The sequence below is a fragment of the Varanus komodoensis genome, unplaced genomic scaffold, assembly GCF_004798865.1.
Source record: "Varanus komodoensis strain SLA01 unplaced genomic scaffold, ASM479886v1 scaffold2, whole genome shotgun sequence".
NCBI lineage: Eukaryota > Metazoa > Chordata > Lepidosauria > Squamata > Varanidae > Varanus > Varanus komodoensis.
This window is the reverse complement of record NW_025335568.1, coordinates 11,932,124-11,955,360: the sequence shown is the minus strand read 5'-3', so window position 1 is coordinate 11,955,360 and position 23,237 is coordinate 11,932,124. Positions and strand designations below refer to the sequence as shown.

Below are 23,237 nucleotides of genomic sequence, written 5' to 3'. Positions count from 1 at the left end.
TGCTGTGTGTGGCTGTATTGAACTTAGCGCTACAATGAAGTATTTAATTATTTAATAAAGGTAGTAATCACATTGCTGTATCCCTTGAGGCAGTATCATGTTCATACATCCGCATAACATAAACCCTTTGCCACTGCAATTTCCTGTTGCCATTTGCCACAAAGAGGCAAAACTATTCCATATCACAGAAACCCCAGAGAAGTGATGGAGAACAAGTCTGTACGAGATGTAGTCAACCTGACATATTCCAGGCTGGAAATCTAGGCAAGTTCTCTGTTTTACTAGTCGAGAAAGATGATGGCAGGTTTATTCTTAGGGGAGTTTGCTAGAATACAGTTCAGGAACAGCTAAATTAAATTAGCAAGCTATCCTGTGATGTTTAGACAGCACCAAGTCCTACAACTCACAGTGTTCCTCAGCCAGATATGCTGGGTGCAGAATGGTGGGAGCTGCAGGACTTTTTTCTGTCTGAACATGCCTGCTATAGAACCTTCTAAATCTGTAAGATCTTCCTCGTCTTCATCAGTTATTTGGAATGTTTCCATAGTAAGCCTCATGATAAAGACACGGAAGAAATGAAAAATGACGTGACACTAGTGGAAGGGAAATGAAAAAGTGAAGTGTCACTCAATTCCAGAAGAATACTGCAAGTTTTAAAACTGCTGTATTTGCCAAGTTATTGAGCAGATTTTATTTCATTGTGTTTCAAGAATCATTGCCAAAATATAAGAGAATTTAGTGCTGAGATGTGAAAATGCCTAAATTAGATGTGTCCTAGTACTATAACAACCTAACCTTAAATGCATTAGTATAGTGCAAACTTTTTGCAATGGCATATGCTTACTATTTCTTTTCCATTTCCTCCATGTGTTTTTTTTTATTTTGCCTTCTTTCAGGTGAAACTCCTGCCTATCATTATGGCACTCACTATTCATCTGCAATGATAGTAGCTTCATATCTTGTGCGAATGGAGCCGTTCACACAGATATTTTTAAGGCTACAGGTAAAAATGTCCTCTTGATAGCTTTATTCTGTTATCTGTTCAGCCTGATTGAACATCGATGCTCTATGTGTGTGTTTAAAAAAACACAACCACCCGCAATTTCACCCCTGCGTAGCTTCATACGTCACTATGAACTGGGTCATTGGTAGTGCGGTGCTTGGTGCTACCATGCCAAGGCGCCATTGGCTGTGTGTCTCTCGCACTGCTGTGGTAGCTCAGCATGAGTTTAAATGTGTGCAATGTGAATTTTTTTGCATGCTTGGCATCAAGCTTTAACCAGGCCTAAGTCTGCAAAATTTGGACCAAAGAATGTGAAATCCATTCCTTTAGCATTCATGGATTTCTTCTCCTGCTTGGCCCAGTCTTCGAGAGTGAGCTGAGCTAAGAGGAACTCCCCAAATGCTCGCAGAACGATGACTGCACAACCAGCAACCTTCTTCCACTTCAGATGCAGCAGCCTGAACAGCTGCTGCAGGTGGTGTGGACGAGGGACACTGCTTGCCCAGCCCTTGGAGCTCGCTTCCTCACTCTTCCCTAGTAAGAGCGCTGTTGTCCTGCTTTACAAGATTTTGGAAAAACTTTTGAACATTACTTTGATAGATGTGCTTCCTATACTGATTACTATCCTGTTCCAAACTTTAGAGTTTCTTTCGACGAAACATACAGATCTATTTTAGATACATGATAATAATAATAATAATAATTATTATTATTATAACATTTCTATGCCGCCCCTTGCCGAAACCTCGGGGCGGCTTACAACATGATAAAATACATTGAAATACAATAGTACATAATAAATTACCATTAAATATAACAATACAAAAAATACATTGATTTACAAATACAAAATTAAAATTATCAGTATAAAATAAAAATATAGGAGGAGAAAGAGAAGGAAGAAGAAGTTGCCCAGGCCAGATCATATGTTTTAACAATTGAAATGATGTTTAAATAAAAAGGTCTTTACCTGGCGCCGAAAAACCAGTAACGACGGTGCCAGGCGGACCTCTTTGGGGAGTGAATTCCATAGGTTGGGCGCCACCGCAGAGAAAGCCCTCCTCCGGGTACTTACTCTCCTAATTTCTTTCATGGAGGGTTCCCGGAGAAGGGACTCTCCCGCAGATCTCAAAGGGCGGTCGGGCATATATGGACGTAAGCGCTCATTCAGGTAGCCAGGACCCAAGCCGTTTAGGGCTTTGTAGGTCATAATCAACATCTTGAATTGGGCCCGGGCTTCAATGGGAAGCCAGTGAAGCTGATGGAGGACTGGAGTCATGTGAGCATAACGCCCCGTCCCCGTCAGCAACCGGGCAGCTCTATTTTGCACCAATTGAAGTGTTCGGACTGTCTTCAGGGGAAGCCCCACGTAAAGCGCGTTACAGAAGTCTAGGCGGGAAGTCACCAGCGCGTGTGTCACCGTCACCAGGCAGTCGTATTCCAGGTAGGGGCGCAGCTGATTAATCAGCCGAAGCTGAAGGAAGGCGTTCCTTGCTACCGCTGTCACCTGAGCTTCCAAAGAAAGCTCCGGGTCGAGGAGTACACCTAAGCTGCGGACCTTATCCCTAAGAGGGAGTGTTGCACCATTCAGGACCAGGTCAAATCCACCCTCTCCGAAACCCGATCCGCCAACCAACAGGACCTCCGTCTTGTCTGGGTTGAGTTTCAGTTTATTGGCCCTCATCCATTCCCTTACCTCGGCCAAGCACCGGTTCAGCACAGCCACTGTGCAGATAATGCAGATTTCCAAAAGAGTCACATGCTGTATCAGAACCTTGGTTGTGTTTGCCACGTTTTTTCCGTGCTTGTTTTTTATAAGATGAAGGAAGGGAAAGAGAATGACTAGACACATGGACCTTAGTTAAAATCTGAACTCTTCAGAATCGTCATATTCTCTTTCTGAAATTTCCTTATGAGCATATGAAGTGTTGGACATGTGATCGCTTAAAACAATTTTGTGCTTCTGAAACCAAATTAAGCAGCAGACCTATATAGCAGCCATTCCCAACAGTAATGCTCTAGATAACCCAGTCAGCATGGCTAGTGTTCAGGGATGGTGGGAGTTGTAGACTAAAAGCTTTGAAAAAATTGGGAAAGGTTATACCTGCCCGTGAGTTGCATTCTGTGCATTTTACTTCTGAGTAAATACATAATAAGATTGCATTGTTAGTTATAAACATGGAATTTCTGTGAATATGAACTATTTACAATGATAGCTTTGAAATTATTTTAATTGAAGACAAACACGTACTTATTTTTGAGCGAGTACGTCATAATATTTTGGAGTCAGGATGATTTTTTCCCTCTTTGAAGTGGTATAGTAGAATCAGCAGGCATCCTGCAATCTGTTTCAGAATTGTAATGAGCAAATTTTGCAGTTGTAATGAAAATATGTCCCTTTTCCATCTGCAGGGTGGCCACTTTGACCTGGCTGACAGAATGTTTCACAGTGTACGCGAAGCCTGGTACTCTGCATCGAAGCACAACATGGCAGATGTCAAGGAGCTCATCCCAGAATTCTTCTACCTCCCAGAGTTGTTGCTCAATTCCAACAACTTTGATCTAGGTGAGAAGAGCTGATCTCTTTCTCAAGAGATGCCATTGAGAAATGAGCACAAAAGAGATTTGGTTCTGTGTGATGAATAAAAAAAATCTTAAAGCATTTGAGAATAGCAGATGGACTAGAACAGTGCTGCACTGAAGATTGATTGGCATCTACTGGGAGATCTGTGAGCAATTTGCAGGTGTTAGTTGATCAGGAGTGTACTTTTGAGTGAAAGGACCTGGCCTCAGTTCAGTGCACATGCTAAAAACAAATAGCTAGGCTCAGAGCGTGTTCAGGGCCACCTTAGCAGTTAGTGCTGTGTATTTGTGCGCCCCCACCTGGTGACAATCCTGAAGTCTGCCCACCACTATTAATTTCAGAGACTGCAGGTTCATTTAAATGGCTTATTTGTGCTCAGGAGATTATCCATTCACAGGTTTCACTTTCTGCAGAAGCAGACTTAAGGTGCAGTTCTATGCATGTTTAGTTTGATAAAAGTCCTCCCAGGGAGCTGTAGGACTTTTGCCTGTACAAACATGCAAAGGATTGTCCCTTCATTGCAGTATTTTTCTCACTTTACTAAATGTTACTGCTTTACTTTTGGTTCTATACTATAGGTTGCAAGCAGAATGGCACTAAACTTGGGGATGTGATACTTCCCCCTTGGGCTAAAGGAGATCCTCGTGAATTCATCAGAGTTCATAGAGAGGTAATGTATGTTATTTTTAGCTTTCTGTCCAATTCTTGGAACAAAACATGTATTTTCCATCTGATGTTTTCCTCTGTATATCCTGGGTAAGTGTTTGAAAAATAACTTGTGTGTGTGTTGTTCTCTCTACTTGATGGTAGAGTTGGCTGCCAAAGGGCCCTGTAGGGTTCATTCTCTTTCAACAAGATATTCTGTATCTTCATCCACTGTAAATGCATTCTGTGTTATGCTCAATCTAATGTGCCTCTGTTGAATTGCAGGCTTTGGAGTGTGATTTTGTGAGTGCACACCTGCATGAATGGATTGACTTAATCTTTGGCTATAAACAGCAAGGACCTGCTGCAGTAGAAGCTGTAAATGTCTTCCACCATCTCTTCTATGAGGGGCAAGTGGACATATATAACATCAATGATCCATTAAAAGAAACAGCAACCATAGGATTTATTAACAACTTTGGGCAGATACCTAAACAGGTAATGTTTGTGATAAAGGATTTGGCTGCTCATCTTGCTGATTTGTACTTTTGGAGATGTAAATTTCCCTAGTCAAGTCTGAGGGACTCATGCTTTATAGACCATAGCTTTGGGAAGAAGTTATCACCAATTTGAATCTCATTTTCATGGTTTTGTTTGTTTGCTGATGATCATCATGAAGTTTTATTCATTTATTTATACTTTCATTTATATGCTGCCTACTACCATAGTCTCAAGGTGGCTTACGATAAAGATAAAAAACAGATAAAATGCATATATAAAGAAAAAACTGCATATGAATAAAATAAAACTCCATTATCAAAATTTAAAACCTAACAGTAGCAACCAGACAAAACAGCAGTGCAGGGGAGGGCAGGACGAATGACTGAGAAAGATGCTACAAAGAAATGTTTTCACCTGGCGCCAAAACTGCAATAGAGACGGTGCCAGGTGAATGTCCCGGGGGAGGCTATTCCAGAGGCAGGGAGCAGCCACACAGCTTGATGCTATTTGTATTGGTAAGCAGGCTTCATTAGCATCCACATTGCATCATCTCCTCTGGGCTGTACCCTCTGATCACCTGTCAGGGTTTGAGCAGGATGTGTTGACATTGCGAGTGCTCTGGGAATTTAATGATTCATCATCACATGATGGGCTGCAGCCATTGAAAACAACTGGTGTGCTTTCAGAAGTGAAATCCAGCTCCTGGCCACTCAGACCTGTAGGCTATTCTTGCATAATCTCAGTCTGTATTCAGATTTGTTCACTAAATCAGTGCATACGAGTTATTCCACATCACATCCTACAGGGACTTAACTGTAGGATTTTCTAGCAATAAATAATTAGCGCTCCCTTTGATATGCTGTTGTAGACACTTTGTAAAGTTCTTCCTTTCAAGTAATCATCTGCCTCGTAGTTCAAATAAGTGTAAAACAAGTAAGACTTGCAGTAGTGTACTGAATTCTCATATCCTGGCAGGATACTGCTGTTCTGAGCTTTAGCCAGGCATGTCCTAAGCCAAGATAACCCATTCTGTTCAGTCCTTTTCCCCCCCACTCTTCATGGTTTTCTCATCCAAAAGATTTGCAGCATTTTATATCTGTTGAGCACCTTCCCTTTCTAATTTTTGTCTTGTATGTCTCTCGGGGGCGGAGGGGGGGTTATTTTAAGATGGTTGGTTGGTTGGTTTTTATATTTCTGCAAGCCTCAATTTGCCCTTAAATATATGCCAGTATATCTATCGTTTCTCAGTGGTTCTGGCTGCAGAGCTGTTGGCACTTCCTGCTGGAGCTTTCTGTTAGAGATTGGCCCTCAATTTTGCGGCTGTCATTACCTTTGAGTACAGCCATATTTTTCTCTATTTCTGTTAGGCAGGAGATCAACACATGGTTCTGTTTTTTCTGAATATCTTTCAGGGAGGGTGAACAGCCTATTGTGCAGAACATGCAAGTTCTAGGAAAGCAGAATAGAGGCTGCTGATTTATTGCCAGCTATGAGTGATTTCCCAATTTGACAGGCAGAATTACCATGATAGGTTTGAGGACACTGTGTTCCTTGAAGAACATCTTCCTTGTCAATATAAACAAACTACTTTGAAATGAAGGGAAGTTTCAGAAGCAGTTTTCTAAGAGCAATCCTTTAACAGAAAAAAAACAATTTAGGAATATTCCAGATATAAAAATATTTCAAGGAAAATAAAGTCACACAGATGTGGTGATAGTTGCATGGTAATTAAATCAAATGCACATATGCACAAGATATATGGCTTCAAATTGTAAGAGTTGGTGTACCAATGTTAGCTTCTTAAAACTTGCTGAATTTTTTTAGCAATAAACATATTGGCACCATATTCGCTCTGCCTTGCAAAAGATGTTTGCTTGTACTTGTTAGGAGGAAGGGTTGATGCATCATTTGGATTTGTTCTCAAATGGAGGTGTCTCATTCCTTCCCTCCCCTTTCTTTGGAGCACCCCTAAGCTCCTACTCTAAAGATGGTCTTCCAGAGAGTTGGACCACCAACTCAATTCAAAGTAGAATTGAAGCCTGTTGATGTTAAGTGGTTGCAGAAAGAATGACAAATAGAGGCCATCTTGTGGGCTCATTCTTCTACTGTTTGAACATTGGGCAGCAGGAGGAACTACAAAGGCAGAGCAGTATTTGGCCCCTGCCAGTAGTTGGTGTTCTTGTGGCAGTGGCAGAGAAGACAAAACAAAGCTTTGACCAAACCCTGTTACAGAAGTTATTTGCAACAACTCTTAAAAATGGGGTTGACATGTTTTGAGGTGTTGCTGCAAAATGTCTCTGATCTTGCTCCTGAGCCTGTGGTGTTTTTGCTTTTATTGCAGTTGTTTAAGAAACCTCACCCACCAAAACGAGTGAGAAGCCGAATTAATGGAGAGATAAGTGGAATTTCTGTTCCACCTGGCACTGCAACTGACAAGATCTTTTTCCATCATTTAGACAACCTCAGGCCTTCTCTTGCACCTGTAAAGGGTAAATGAAATAATCATTTCGCTTTCTTCTGTTTTTTTCTAAGTCATAGTCCAAGCCCATGTTTGTTTTATGAAAATGTTTATATACTACCGTTTATCCTTAGCAAGAACTGCCAAAAAGCATTTTTAAAACCCAGTAACCTAGAATCTGGTGGAATTAAATGCAGTGAAATCTTAGTCTGCCTAAAATGCATCAGCAGAAAGAGTCACTCTAACTTCCTTCCATTACGTGCTCTATTAGAATAATGCAGTAGTGTTTTAGGTAGATAGGAGTTTATCTGTGCTGAGCTTGTTCCTAGACATCTTTAGAGTGGACATCCTATTTCAAAGGGGATGTATGCTTTTAGAACCATGTGTAGGCAAAACCAACAAAGCAAAAGTCCTCAATATCACAAAGCTTGGATATTTGCACAGTTCTGGCCTATACCTTCTTTTCCATGGAATTCTTTCCCATCATGTTGACTTCACTGGCAGTCCTGAGAACATACAGATACAGTCAGGATAGGAAGCCAGTCTTAAATTCTGTCTGCAACAAAGATGACTGCTTTTGCTTTTTGTTGTTCTAGTTGTGTTGTTTGCTTCAGGTTAAGAGAAGTAAGCAAACTTCAGGTGGAATCTACTTTGGTTTTGTTTAGTTTGTCTTTTTTACAAGAATGCCCGCCAACCAGAATCTAGTGCACATTCCTTAAACCAATTAAAGAATTCCAGATCCAAGAATTTGATACTAGCAGTCTTAATAGGTAGAGATCCTTGAAAATTCCTTATCCAGTTGCTAATATTTCACCAATGTAAGCAAGTTTTTCAGGAAGATGTTCAGGTTCCTGACAATAGTTCTCTGGTTGGATTTAACTTTCACCTAATCTCAAAGAAGGGATATTTCTGTATACTCAAGTTTGTGTGTGCAACTTACTGTTATCTTTGCACAGAACTCAAGGAACATGTAGGGCAGATCGTTTGCACGGACAAAGGAATTTTGGCAGTGGAACAGAATAAAGTGCTAATTCCTCCAGCCTGGAATAAAACATTTGCTTGGGGTTATGCAGATCTCAGCTGCAGGCTAGGAACCTATGAATCGGACAAGGTTTGTATGTTGAATTTCCATGAGTCTTTAATGTGAATATTTTATTATTAAAAATTAACAATTTGAGCTGCTTCTTTCCAAATCCTTGCATTAAGGAGGAGGAAAGCAGCCTAAACCCTAGTAGATGGTTGTTTCTGGTGCACTGTTCATATATGTTGTGTATGTTGAATGTACATATTATATTATGTTTCTTTGTTACTGGTTTCTGTAATATGCTTAATTTGTCCTTTAAAGCCAGCCTCCTTGTTTCTCGCTATCATAATAAAGCTTTACTTAGAAGATCTTTGTGTTTTCCCATGAAAGGAGAGTGAGAGAATGGTCTCCACAATTCGAGTGGCATGCCCAGTGTCTAGAAAAGAAGCTTTCAGGTTCATTCTGAGGCTGGTTTGCTCTTCCTATTAGAGAGACGGTTGCTGCCTTAAAGAAAACAAATTCAGAAACGCAGGATTTCAGTGTAACTGTGATTGGGCTATTAGTAGCAAAAAAGAGAGAAAGCAGTGTGTGATCTTGATAATTTAGGTCTTATTTCATTTCCCTCAGTGTATAAATACTTTTTGAAAATAGTGTTTGAGTTCCACCATGGTTCTAAGCCATCACTGGTGTGCTTATATTATAGAGCTGTGACTAAGAGATTGTTTGTTGTTGTTGTCGTGCAAAGTCATCCAGTATTGCTGCACCCTTGGGATGGCGGGAGGGGACTTCCCTGCAGGGTAGGCCAGTATTAGCTAATCTTTTAGTTTGCCGGGTTTTTGTTAAGGAAGTAATGGTGACAGTGGTATAAGCTGCGGAATTGAGTGTAGTGGCAAAGCGGTGATTTAAGTGCTGGAAGGAGTAAAGGAGTCAGTGAAAGAACTGAAGGTTTCAGCCATGGAAGGAAAGACGTTGATCAGAAATGAGATCTGTCTGTTGATGATTCTTTTGTCTTCTCATTGAGAAGCAGTGGAGGGCAAGAAACAAATGAGGGGGGAACAGCCTTTGCTTGCCTCTCCTCTTAAAAACAAGGTCTTTCCTGAACCCAGATACCAGAATCAGTTCCTTGGATGTGTGGCAAGAATCAAAAATCCATCACCTCTACCTAGAGCTGCCTTTGGGAGAGAAAGAGGGCCAGCCAGTGAGCCTCAAGGCTGGATAATAGAAAATATATTTCCGCCACCCCTTCACAGGTCTTGGGCTTTTCAGTGCATTGCCTCTGTCCATCCTCCCAGACCAATTCTGTCCATGACATTGTAATAGAATGTTGGAAATTTGCTTTTCTTCCTAAAGTTAATGCAGGAACTCTTCAACTTTCTCAACTTTCTAGGCAGTGACTGTTTATGAATGCTTATCAGAATGGGGGCCAGTTCTCTGTGCAATCTGTCCAAATCCCAAACTGATCATCACTGGAGGCACCAGCACAGTCGTTTGTGTATGGGAGATGGGTACTTCCAAGGAGAAAGCCAAAACACTCACTCTTAAGCAGGTAACTCTAGTTTTCTGCGTAAGAATGCAGTTTTCCATTTCTTGTGCCCATTTTTCTGGCAAATTCCTATTCTGAGACCTATATTTGCCGTACCGCACATGTTGCTTATCTTCTTTTCTTCTGCCTTGCCTGTAGGCGCTACTTGGCCATACGGAGACAGTCACGTGCTTAACGGCCTCCCTGGCCTACCATATCATCGTGAGTGGGTCTCGAGACCGTACCTGCATCATCTGGGATTTGAATCAGCTCTCCTTTTTAACCCAGCTCCGGGGCCACAGGGCCCCAGTCTCGGCCCTCTGCATCAATGAACTGACGGTATGAATTAACAGACTGCCCTGTGAGCCAAGCATGTGCATCAGAGACCTGCCTTCCCCCGTGGCTTTCATTGGCTCAGAGCAAAGCAGATTAAGAAAGTAACTCTTAATTGGTTGTGCCCATTCTCTCACTTCGGGTCCAGGCACTCTAAACCACCTCAGTAACATTTTTAAAGGTGCTATATAGTCATGAATCAGCTTCAGGAATCTTTTTCTATCCCTGGCCACATTTCCTTGGCAACCAGGGAAGGGGGTGCCATGTGCCTACAGTGAGTGGCCCCAGAGCCACCCTTCTCTGTGGAGGCCGTGAGAAAGAGGGAGGGGTGGTAGTCCTGAGAGAGGGGGGCTCACTGCTGCCGCTCCCTCTGCCCCCTCCATGTTCACCCACACAGGTGCACTTGGACATGCTGGAAGATGAAGCCAGGCCAAGGCTGCAAGGGGTGGTCATAGAAGTAACGGAAGGCCGCAGGATACGGCCTACTCCCTTCCTGTGGCTCAGCAGCATTTTATTATGTTTTCATTGAATAGAGGGGAAGGGAACCGCCAGCCTGCGGTTCACCTTCCTCTGGCCTACAGCTGCTCCTGGCCCCCACTCCCTTCTGCTCAGCCCCAGTGCACTTCGCCATGCCTCTGCTTGGCCCTGAAGCTGCTTCATCGCCTGGCAGCAAGGCAAGGGCTGGGGGAGGAGAGGGAAGAGGGGAAGGCTTCAGAAGCTGCTGCTTCAAGATGGTCAGCTTGAGGCAGTGATTTCTGCTGGAATATCCTTCCCTCCGGTCTCCCATGCAAGCCCCACCAAAGTGCGTAAGATCTGAATGTGGTGAGGGCTTTCAGTGGTGTGCATGATTTACTCTTCACTGAAAGCAGTACCTTGACAGAAGCAGAGACCATTTTCCCCTCCCGCTGTGCCCTTTTCCGAAGGAATGCTCTCCATCCTGACACCTGATGATTTGGTTCATAGAAGCATAGAATAGTAAGAGTCGGAAGGGGCCATGAAGGCCATCAGGTCCAGCCCCCTGCTGTTTGCCTGTCGTCTGGGGAACTTGACTCGGCAGAGCATTGCGGAGGGAGGTTCATCGGTTGTTTCACTGGCGTGGAAGTGCTGCAGTCATGATCCAAAGCCAGCCATTCAGGCAGGGAGGACCGATTGCGCTGGTCAGTTCAGGCAGCTGAGGCCAGGCTCCCCACCTGCACGGAGCCAGCCTCTCAGCTACTTGTGCGGTGGCAGTGGCAGGGCCTCCATACCAAGGAAGTAGCCTTTCAGCCATGGCTTTGGTATATCTTCAATCATATTGCAAGCTCTTGCCTACACAGCTGTGTGTGTCTGTGCCCAGTCCCATTTCTCCAGGCTTGAGATGTGCATTTTCCTCCATCGTGGCAGAGGATGCCACAATCGGTGCCTGTTCCGTGCCATCGTCTCCAACCTAGGGCGACCCTGTGAACGACCGCCTTTCAAAAACGTGTCCTCCGTGACAGCCCTGTGCAAACGCAAGGGCGGGGGTTTCCTGCCAGGTACCCATCATTCTGCAAGTGTGTTCAGACCGCTCTCATTTTCCAGGGAGACATTGTGTCCTGTGCTGGTACTTACATCCACGTATGGAGCATTAACGGAAACCCCATTGTGAGTGTCAACACTTTCGCCGGACGCAGCCAGCAGATCCTGTGTTGCTGCTTGTCAGAAATGAATGAGTGGGATACTCAGAACGTTATTGTAACGGGGCATTCGGATGGAGTAGTCCGAGTAAGTACCGGCACTCGTGTGGAAAGATACTCGGGCACGCTAGCTGGTAGCTCTAAGCACATGCTGCAGACAGGACGAGCTTTCCCTTCTGGCCATTTTAGGTATCAGTAATGTGGGACTGCAGGTGGCGCAGTGGTTTAAACCGCTGTGCTGCTGGGCTGGTTGGTCGAAAGGTCGCCGGTTCAAGTCTGCACAACGGGGTGAGCTCCCATTGCTCTGTCCCAGCTCCTGCCAGCCTTGCAGTTCGAAAGCATGCAAATGCAAGTAGATGAAAAGTTACCATTTTGGTGGGCAGGTAACAGCGTTCCGTGCACTTCGGTGTTTAGTCATGCCGGCCACATGACCACGGAGACTGTCTGCAGACAAACGCTGGCTCCCTCGGCCAGGAAACAGAGATGAGCACTGCCCCCTAGAGTCAGGGGAAACCTTTACCTTTACCTTAATTTATAATGTAAAAATTTCCCATTTAGGGCCATCATGGTTTTATTTATTTATTTAAAACATTTTTTAAGCCACCCCCATTGCAACGAAGCCTCGGGGTGGCTCACAACAGAAACAAAGTGTGGTTTTAGTGTGTAGTTCCATAAATTGGTGGAAGAAGCAGAAGGGTTGAGCGCCAATTTTAAAGTATGACATAAAATATTTTGTATAGGTCTTCTAGCTACTTTATCGAAAAATGCAGCTCCTACCTGTTCAGCTCATTACTCTAATGAGAATTTCATTGGTCATGTTCTAGAGAGAATGACACCCCCCCCCACCCCACGTGCATTATTGGACATACTTTAGGAAAACAGGGTTAATCTGAATTTCAGCATTTTGGATCTGAATTTTTGGCATTCTTCTTTAATGTATTGTTGCTTTGCTCCAAGTCTAGGAACATGGCAGGAAGACAGCTAACTTTAATCTGAGCATATGGCACAGAAGGGATAGAAATTCAAACCTACACTCTGTTTCTACTTTTCCTAGTTCTGGCGGATGGAGTTTCTGCAGGTCCCAGAAACTCCAGCTCCTGAACCTGTGGAGATGCTCGAGATGCAGGAGGAATGTCCGCAACCACAGATAGGTGCTGTTTTCTGCCATTTTGATCTTTTTGCTTTGCCCCCACTCTGTCTAGAATGGTTGAAAAGGGATGGGGTGAAGGATTCTTAGGGCCATGCCTTCCCTGGGGAGCAGGACCTGTGTTGGCAGCAGCTTCTCAAGGAGTGGCAGGATTGTTCTTGTCCACCAGCTGGTGCTTTCCTTTTGGAGCCCAAAGGTGAGGGGGACAAAGTCTTGGGGTTCTGAGAACGGGAGGGCATTTGCTTGGCTTCTGTGGACAGGGGTCTAATGGATTCATCCATATGTCACTTGGTATAGCCTAAAAGCCGTGCCTCCAATCATTCCCCAACAAGAAGCATGCAATCAGTGGCACACACCGAGTGTCTCTCTCCAGTTTTAATCTGTCCGGCAGGCTGCAACTGGCAGACTCTCCCAGTGCCAGCAGCAGGAAAAGCTGCTTGCCCATCTGGCGCCCCGCAGTCTTATCACTGCTGATCATCTCCTCCTCTGTGACCCGCTGCCCAAGCATGGTAGTCCATCATTCCAGCAGGTGGGACAGCTGTGCAAGGCTGATAAGGGTACAGGTTGAGCCAAATGATGTCCCAGATGAATTGTGTGATGCTGGGTGTGTTGCATGGCAGAACTGCTGTAGTGTTGAGGGCCAGGGGAATCACGAGCGGCTTTCTTGCATGGAACCTAACAGGGCAGGAAGCTCAGGAGGAGGACAGCAGTGACTCTGAAGCCGAAGACCAGGGTCTCAGCCAGGATACAAAGCCGCAGGAGAGTCGGAGCCAGCATGGGAGCGCCAGCCACAGGCCTCGGTCCTCCTCCGGCCGGGCAACAGCTGCGTGGTCCGCAGACAGCAGCTCTGACGACTCGCGCCGTTGGTCCGACCAGCTCAGCTTGGACGAAAAGGATGGCTTCATTTTTGTGAACTACTCTGATGGGCAAGCCAAGGGATGCCCTCACGTTCAAGCAGGCCACCCACACCCGAGTCAGGGAGACCTGCGGCATTACAGTAAACTCAAGCCAGGTATGAAAACGCTCCTGGGTAGAATGCCCAGCCAGGAGTGTCTGGCTCTTGCCGTGCGCTCTGGGCAGGGTTTTGGGCACTCGTTGGATGGGACCTGAAGAGTCTGGGATTGGAGGACGGATGGGGCTGTCCTTGCTGGGAAAGTAACATGCAGTTTAGGAATGGGCAGTGGGACAGATAGTGGCTGCTGTCATGATATGGCTCTTCCATCCTGTCCGGTGCAGGTGGCCTCTGAAATGTTGAAAAGCGGCAGCTTTTTAAGGTGATGAAGGAATAGTATTTGCACTCAGATTGGAAATTTTGGGTAGGCGTAAGGTGTTCTCTCTGCAGACCAGAAGGAGCTAAATTCAGTACAAATTTATTGTGCTAAGCAAAGCGATATGAGCAGGAGCTTCTAATTGGCATCTTTCTTTATTTCCATCTTAAAGATGTGGATTTTCTGAAACATTTTGACCTGGAAAAAATTGCTATACAAATTTAATCTGCATAGGATTCTTTTCCAGGAAATTTTCCAGTTTAGAGTGTTCTGGAAAACATCAGGACACTAGCCCACAAATATAGTTAATTTGCATAGGGCGATTTGCATCGGAAAATGTTTGTATTGGGAAAAAACCGGTGTCCTAGAGAGTGACTTGATTTAGAATGTTTATTTTAACTGAATTTAATACACAGCAAAGCTTTTACAAAGTGATGTTTTAAGTAACTCTGGAGTGAGGCAGTGTTCTCCTCCTATCTCCATGAAGATTTTTTTCTAAGGCCTCTGTAGAACCTGTCCCCATTCAGAGAGCTGAACTTGCCTTGTAAAGATGTCATTAATCAGCAGGTTGTGCACTTGCCCAGTTATCTTTCTATTTGCCTTCTCTTAGGTTACAGATGGGAGCGGCAGCTAGTATTCAGGAGCAAGCTAACTATGCATACAGCCTTTGATCGCAAGGACAACGCGCATCCTGCAGAGATCACAGCACTAGGCATTTCCAAGTGAGTGTTCACCCTCCACCAGCTCCCTCTGTGTGTGCATGCACGAGAGAGAGAGAGAGAGGGGGAGAGAGGGGGAGAGAGAGAGAGGTTGAAAGCCCAGTAATGTTTTCAGGTTTCACATCATTTGAAACAGATCCTAGACACTGGCTCCAACATTATTGTTTATTAGATTTATATCCCACCTTTTTCTTTTATACATCATTCTCTTCCTGCTCTCAATCTTATCCCCACAACAACCACCCTGCAAGGTAGCTTGGTCTGTGACTGGCCCAAGTCACCCAGTTTGCTCCCTGGCTGAGGGGGGCCTAGAACCCAGGTCACTGAGTCCCAGCCTTGCACACTTAACCACTACATCACCCTGGCATTTAACACATTCCTGTGCTCTATCAAATCGGCCACTGGATCTGTTTCTAGCACGCAGCTGTCTTGGGCAATAGTCACCAAATTAGACCACCATGTCCCAAGGCAATCTGCTTCCGAGGGTTAGATGCTGGGAACAAACAGGATGTGGCCCTCAAGACCTGTGTGTCTCCCCACCAGTGCTTGTGCTTGATCCAGATTCTCCTTTATTTACTTTTCATGTTGGAGACAGAATGTCTGACAAGCCTTTTCATGGTTCAGCATGGCTGTTGCATTCACACATTTGCTTCCTTTACGTGAAGTGGGGAGTTGTGTTGCAGAACTGGTTCAGGCCCAAGGATACATGCAAGCGCCTTGACGGTGAACTAAACTGCGTGTTTTTCCTAGGGATCACAGCAGGATTCTTGTAGGCGACAGCAGAGGCAGAGTGTTTAGCTGGTCCGTGAGCGACCAGCCTGGCCGCTCTGCAGCTGACCACTGGGTGAAAGATGAGGGAGGAGACAGTTGCTCCAGCTGTTCGGTTCGGTTCTCTCTTACTGAAAGACGCCACCATTGCCGGAACTGTGGGCAGCTCTTCTGCCAGAAGTAAGTAAGACCCTAGTTGCCTTTCCTGTCAATTAATTACAAAGCAATCTGCAAAATTGTCTAATACCTAAACAACTTCTTAATAACAGCAACCATTACAAGACAGCTTCATGTATTTCGACAGCAAGTAAGGCACTCCTTCCTAGCAAGGCATGAATCAAGTACATGTCTTGCTCTAGATAATTTGGTGTAAACTTATTTTGAAGGATATGGGATATCACTAAGGGGAAATTAAATGTACAAGCCCATAATGCACTCCTACCTGTGCATTATGCACTCCTACCTGAAGTTGCAATATGTGTGTGTGTTACTTCTGAAAGCATCTTATAGATCCATGTTTAGTTCAATCACTTGCCTGTGTAATAGTATTTCACATAGAAAGTTCATTTCCAGTCCTGGCCTTGTGCAGTAGAACCATCTCTCTTGCTGACTTGATCCCTCACTAGCTGATAGTTCCCACTTCTCCCCAAGACAGTTACCTGTCCAGCTACAGAACAGTCAGATCCTGAGTAAACAGGTGGATGCAGAAAAATGCAGCTAAAACCTTTGTGTTCCTGCTTACAGGTGCAGTCGCTTTCAGTCTGAAATCAAGCGTTTGAAAATCTCTTCTCCAGTACGGGTTTGCCAGAACTGTTTCTATAACTTGCAGCATGAGCGAGGCCCTGAGGAGGGATCCTGGAATTAGTCAGGCCGAGACAGACAATGCAAACGCCACACACTGCATTGCAGGACTCACAACTCGGCCAGGAATGTGGCAGCGCATTGCAATGCTAGCGCGTAACAGTTCATCCTTGTATCACGTGTTAAAGCACTGCAAGCAAAAGGGATCATTCGTGATTTTGCGTGTACATTGCAGAGATGGGGCTGAAAACATTCACATGATCAGTGAATATCAGATGGGAGATGAGTGGTTACCACAAGTGCAGTAAGAACCCTCGAGACCCAGCCTTCCCCGCTTATGTGGCTAAGAGGAAAATCCGTCATTAACCATCTTGTTCAGTCTTGCTTTTGTAGAGCTAGTCACCTTATTTGTGTTTCAGGAAGCAGGAGGCTTTTTAGAAGATAGCTGTAAATTTGCCTTCTTCGCAAGTAAACTGTGGATACTGTAAATAGACATAATGGCCTTTTTATCAAAATATGAACTGAACTGCCTGTTACATGGGACTTCACAGACCAACCACTATACTTTGCTTGTCATCTTTAGCCCATCTATCTACTTAAATATGAATGTTTTTTTAAAAAAGCATTAAGAGGCATTATCTGTATTTTTTTTCCTTTACAATCTAAGCTATGTGTTTGTTCTTTCAATTATTCCAGTATCTTAACTTCAACAAGCTATTTAGTGTTTTGAAAAGGGAAAAAAACCTCCATTTCTTGGGGCAATAGGATTTGGAATATTTTATTCTAAACTGTAAGATAACCAAGGACCCTCTTTCTGTTGCAATTTTTTAATATGGAACATATTTAATAAGGTCTTTTTTATACAATGCGGGCCTGCTGCTTTGCGCATTCTTTACCACTGTACTAATCAGCTGATGCAGTTACTACAAAGTCCAGGTCTCATTTCAGACAATGGTAAATGGCTGGCATGAAGGTCCTATTTAATATTTCTCCTGGACAAGAAGAGGGGCATTGTTTTTCTTAGGTATTGTCTGCAGAACAGCCTTGGACCCTTACCCTTGCTCTTTCAACTGGATAATGCGAATATCAGCCCCAGTCCTCTAGGGGGCATCGCCTGCATAGGCTGCATTGGAATGAATGGGAGTTATGCAAAAACAGTTGCCCATCTTTCATTCACTTCCATGGGGCTTGTTTATTCGCCCCCATGGGTTGTGTCCAAGGTCACACCCACTTTTTAGGCCCCTTTATTCTTCGTTGGTGCACTTTGGGTATATGAATTCAACTTTCATGGAAGGAAGATCTTTCATATATTGACATTTAAGATACAATGTGGAATACACAGATCCAACTCAACCTACACACTTCAGCAATCCCCGTTTTTCCCCCTTCCACAATGTAGTGTTTGTTGTTGGGGGGAGGGGGGTCAGTGTTTGTTTTCCTATACTTTTTTGTGGTTGTTTTTTGGGTAAAAGGGTGATGAGATGAATTGACCTGGAGAGCCAGGCACCCTCACAGATAGTTCCTCTGCTTTTTCACAGTGGAAAAGACAGAGGTCACGAATCGGAAACAAATCCCAGGCACATGAAGTGGCACTCAAAGGAAAACACTAATTTGTAGCACTCCAGTGGTGGGGGGGGGGGGGAGTATTTGTTCTGATCTGAGTAGCTTGTGTAGGTCAAATGGGAAAATCCTTATCCCTGGCAGCTGTTGACTTTGTTTCCCTTTTAGTGGTAACTGAAGCCAATTCTTCCCCCTAGTAAGATGAATTTATGCACTGATTAGAACGTTAACTATGTATTTTGATGATGACCATTTTAACAGTAATGATGGCATGTAAGAATTAGATCTGTCTGTGGCTATGATAAGTGTACTTTAAGTCCACAATGGAGTCATTCCATGTGAGTACACAATGTTTTTTATGATTACTTCATCTACTAGATGGTTTTTAATACAAAGAAGCACTGCTCCAGCAGCTGCTTTGCATTGCCCAAAAATCGCAGCAGAGAAAATTAGTTTCCTTATTAATTTCAAGTCCCTAACTTAACAGCAGGATCTCCAAGCCATTTAGGTCAAAGCAGTTGCTGAAGTCAATCAGACTAAGTTGTCTTAAGTGCAAACATACTTGAGTGGTTTATTGAACTTAGCCTACTAACAATACTTTTCAAATTGTCGACATATTGTTTTGTATTAAAAAGTGAAAAGAAGTTTAAAATTCTCAAATAAGCTTCACTTCACTGTATTTATTTCTCCTAACAAAAGAAGATTCTACCTAACTTAGAAGACCTTAACTTGAAGTCTGCTGCTTTAGCTGAAATAATTTTTTCTCCCAAATCACAAGAGATGTGTCTAAATAAAATTCTAAGCACTGGAGGGCACTAACACAAGGAATACCACTAATGCTGGGTCATTAGAAGACAGCAGGATGTGTAGAGATGTTTACTTTAAAAATGAGTGTGCGTTTAACCACATTAGACATGTTGTACCAGTGTTATTCTACACTTTTTACATTTGGCACTCTTCTCAGATGGAAGGCAACTTTTCTCCTGTGTGGCTGTGTTGAACGCAAGTAGGGGCATATGAAATTTAGTGTGCTAAACGCTTTAGCTGCTTGACCAGGGAAGACATGTTCCAGAACTCATTTGTGTGTCCAAGGGTTGAAGTAAGAGGCGTATCCTGTTGATGGAGGGAAACAGGGTCTGCACCTGCACCAAGAATGCATGTAGCACAGGCTCTCTGGAAGGTCCCCACACACTCCAGTGGAATGAATGAATGGTGAGTAACGCGAATTCTTGTGGTTCAGCCCTGTGTGTTCCCTGGTAGCTGCTGCTGTATCACAAACCGCTGTTCCTAATGTTTGCATAGAAGGGCATCAGAGTGTTCAAGACTAAACAGTTCAGTAACTGTTTTCCAGATAGCAACAAATTTTGCATCCAAGTCCTTTGTGGAACAGAAGCAGCACTGGCCTATCGCACTGTCAGTAGCACCCATCTCTCCTCTTGCCATGTTCTTTGATGTAATTCTTCCTTAAAGCATCCATATTCTCTATTTCTGTTCGTAATGTGCAACTGTAGTATTCATGCTTAGGATGGTGAGAGTGGCTGCCTCTACCCTTCATCCCATCAGTCCAATAGCAAAAACACTTTAGAGACATTATTTTGCACTTATGTATAAAATTCAGTAGAATTTATTTTCTTTGTATCATTTAAAAGACTCCTTTGGTTTTGTTAAATGAGCATTGTATAAAAATATTTATGCAGTTAAAACTCTTTCTAGAAAATATTTTTAATTTCAGCAAGTTTGGTTACTTGTTGCATGACTTAACACAACTGACTTTTTGTGTCAGTACAATGTATATTTTTTGTCCTGTTATTAATTTGTAAGCCCTAGGGTAAATGGCCATTTATTTGTACAGCAACAGGAGTAAATTGAAAATAACTGGCTATGACTGGAGGGGTGGAATTTTGTACTATATTGCAGAATCCAATATCTGTTTTTGGTGGTTATGTAAAAGGCCTGAAGAATTACTATCTAGTGTGCAATCTGTGATATCTGAATGTTTTATTGTATATTTGTCTCCAATGCAAAAAGGTAGAGTAACACAATTACAATACATGATTAAATGCAATAGTTCAGGTACTTTTTGTTTTTTCATTTCAAATAAATACTTGCTATTTACCACCAAATTATTCTATGCATTTCTTTGTGAAACTATTAAAAGTCTCTTTGCACATGCAAACATTCTTTGGCCAAGCAAGCTGGTTTTTTCCCCGACTTGTTCCTCCAAATATTGTTGAACGGTAAGGCCAAAATGCAAATTCATAGTCAATGGAATAAAGAAAAGTTACTATATGTCACTGAAAGTTGGGATGGACAAGCCCATCTATTTCAGCAGTGCCAGTTTTGCACATATTCAGTCTAAGCACATTCTGTCCAATTTCTACATTTGTCTGTTTCAAAAATACATATTATGCTTCAATTTTTCTACACAACTTTCCCTAAGAAGTACTTCTGTATGCAATTTGAGCTGCAGATTACATCACGAAAAGTGCCTAGCCCCATACATTATGTTGTTTATATCCCAATTTTCTTTTTCTTGCAAGGAACTCAGGGTTGCTTGGAAGTTTCTCCTCCATTTCATCCTCACAAAAACCAACCCTATGAGGTAGGTTAGGTTGAGTGACTGGCCCAAGGTCACCCAACAAGCTCACTGGCTGAGTAAACTTTAAATGCTGTGAACCACCCAGAGCACTTTGGCTATGGGCAGTATAGAAATGTAGTTTATCTGCCAGGTACCCTGCCCCACATTCTCACGTCATGTCTAACTGAAACTTGGCTCCTCTCCTGGCTTCTGAGATACACAGTTAAATAAAACCTGAGGTTTGCAGAAACCCCTTTGATGAACTTGAGTCATTTAAGCTTTCTAAGCTGCCTGCATTTTGTGGTTCAGATGATGCAGAAAGAGACTCAATAGCTGAAGAAAGGACTCGCCAAGTCCACTTTGCAAATTTGATTATAGATGCCACAGTCCTCTGGAAAAAGAAATAAAAATTAAATTGCGTCCATCAGATGTAGAGTGATTCCTCTTCCAGAATTGTTTTTTTTTAACCTCTGGAAGGCCCAGCTTACATCCTTTTTCAACAGCACAGTAATTCACAGCTGCTTCTAGCTACCATCCCAAAAAACCTTGGTGCTCTAGCACCAGATGAAAAGGATGCTACAAAGAACTTTTTTTTAATCTGTGTGTGCCAGGATTGCCTTTAAAAAACAATGCTGAATACTCATTTCTTTCCTGACCTCCATGTACATGTCTCAAGAGCACGAGGACACATTATATTGTGCTATCTCAAAACATACCTGCCTTTCAATTAGTAGTTTGATTTTGAGGAGTAAGGATATACTGAGTATTCTGGCATTGTTGGCGGCTCAAGTTCAAAAGCCCAGTTGCCATGAAAGCCACTGGGTGACCCTCTCATCCAGTAGGAAAAGGCACTGTCAAACTAGCCTAAGCTCAAAGAGGGAAGATGAATAATTTTACACAAAATCATCAGTTTATTGAAGAGAAAATGGAAAATAAGCTGGTGCACTAATTAAGCAGCACCATGCTTTGAGGGATTACAGCAAACTGTATCTGTGTGAACTTACCTGCAAAAAGGAAAGGTGGTTTAAGAAAAGTCAAGAGTATTAAGATTTTGATCAGAGCTTTATTATTCTCAGTTCAGTCTACAAAACAGTCAACTAAAATTTGAATGCTCAAGACATTTACAGTTTATATACACAATTTTATACAGTCTCACTAAATCTTGGCGGAAGTCTTAACCAACAGAAGTGCAAATTAAAGGAAGATACATGGGCAGGGGGAAGAATTTTGAGCATACTCTGCTTAAGTTTAAAGAGGGGGCAAACAATATGGGAAAAAATGAAAAAAAGCTAAAGCAGTAAAAAAACTTATAATCCACCGCATTACAGAATATGCTGTTCCAAGGTACAATTCAGCAAGCTCTGCTCCTAGCTAAACCTTCAACTGTAATTAAAGTTTGTGAATGAATTGCTACTGGCATTGCTTTATATATGCATTTACCACAACTATGTCTATGGTTGGGATAAGGCTGGATTATACACTTGCAAGTATATGTTTTCAGTCATATGTTAAATTATTCTTCTCAGTGTCACTAAAAAGCACCCTGGGAACCCCCTTTTAATGGTATCCTGAACACAAACCAATTATGGAGTTGTGAAAACACATCCAAAGTTATCAGGAAACATTTCACTTTCAGTAGCAGCATTTTTCAGTGGTATATTTTAACAGTGCAAATAAGCCGGCATGTTCAGCCCCTCTCCTGCATTCAATGGCTTAAATACAGTTTTATTTCAATAAAAGGCTTAAAAATATAGCAGAACCCAACAAGTTACACTTTTACATTAAAATTAAGCTTAATGTTTGTATATAATTTTATATGATTTAGCTTCAGGATTGAATAATTAGGCAGAATATTTTCTAACAAAAACTATCTAGGTCTTATGTTTCAAAGGCTTATAAATGACTGCACTTAATTCCAAATATTCCTGCTGATGCTGCAGAATTTGAACCCAAAGCCTGGGTCTTTCTGTATGCTAGCCTAGTTCTTCAGTGTTTGGCCTGTTTTTGCAGTATTTTAAAAAAGGCTTTATGGAACCATTTTGTTTTCTCTGAAACATGACAACAGTTCAGAAATGTAAAAGTGAAGCCCTAGATAGGAGACTGGTGATAGTAAATGAGAGCATAAGAGAAATTCCCCGAAGCCCCAATGTACTCCATGAACAGCCAGCAGGGGTACATACTGGTCCCACCCCGTTTCTTGGGAACCCAAGCATTTAGACCAATGTCTGTAACTTCGCCCTGCAGCTACCTCTGTAGAGCTTACTCTGTGGCCTGAAGGTTGCACTTTAGGAGCTAAGCAAGCACCAGGAAGCAGAGCCTAGTTGGGGCCATTCTGCCTCCCACACACACATTCAGTGAACAAATGGGAGAGGGACACAAGTCCAGTCCTTAGCCAAGTGTGTCATCTGAAGAAATCCAACATGTGCTAGAATTTACAAGCATTCGATTTCTGCCACTGGCTGCAAGGAAGGTAGTCGCAACACACCCTCTTCAAAGAAGGCAGCTGCACGTGAATGACACTGTATGGGGTATGGAGAAATGAGTGTGTGGTTAAAAAGTAAACTGAATCCGGCTTCTGGCCTCTTTTCTCAGGTTAGCAGCAGCTCCATCACTGCCACAATGGGCGTGCCCCTTCCCATGCCTCTCCAGTGATAGAAGCAGCCACAGACCA

At 43.0% G+C, this 23,237-nt stretch overlaps 1 protein-coding gene across 5 annotated transcripts in view; it reads left to right on the top strand.

Annotated features, from left to right (window-relative positions):
- WDFY3 (WD repeat and FYVE domain containing 3) overlaps positions 1–20,111 on the top strand; it is a 152,765-nt gene extending 132,654 nt beyond the window's left edge. For all 5 annotated transcript variants that reach the window (XM_044428214.1, XM_044428213.1, XM_044428210.1 and 2 more), the window contains 14 exons: positions 897–1,003; positions 3,416–3,569; positions 4,166–4,257; positions 4,518–4,730; positions 7,075–7,222; positions 8,148–8,302; positions 9,603–9,761; positions 9,897–10,076; positions 11,631–11,813; positions 12,780–12,876; positions 13,555–13,884; positions 14,751–14,862; positions 15,610–15,807; positions 16,372–20,111. In XM_044428214.1, coding sequence (XP_044284149.1) covers positions 897–1,003; positions 3,416–3,569; positions 4,166–4,257; positions 4,518–4,730; positions 7,075–7,222; positions 8,148–8,302; positions 9,603–9,761; positions 9,897–10,076; positions 11,631–11,813; positions 12,780–12,876; positions 13,555–13,884; positions 14,751–14,862; positions 15,610–15,807; positions 16,372–16,492 — 2,249 coding nt within the window. In that variant the 3' untranslated portion in view covers positions 16,493–20,111. The remainder of the gene's footprint in view (positions 1–896; positions 1,004–3,415; positions 3,570–4,165; positions 4,258–4,517; positions 4,731–7,074; positions 7,223–8,147; positions 8,303–9,602; positions 9,762–9,896; positions 10,077–11,630; positions 11,814–12,779; positions 12,877–13,554; positions 13,885–14,750; positions 14,863–15,609; positions 15,808–16,371) is intronic.
- Positions 20,112–23,237: the final 3,126 nt, after the last annotated feature.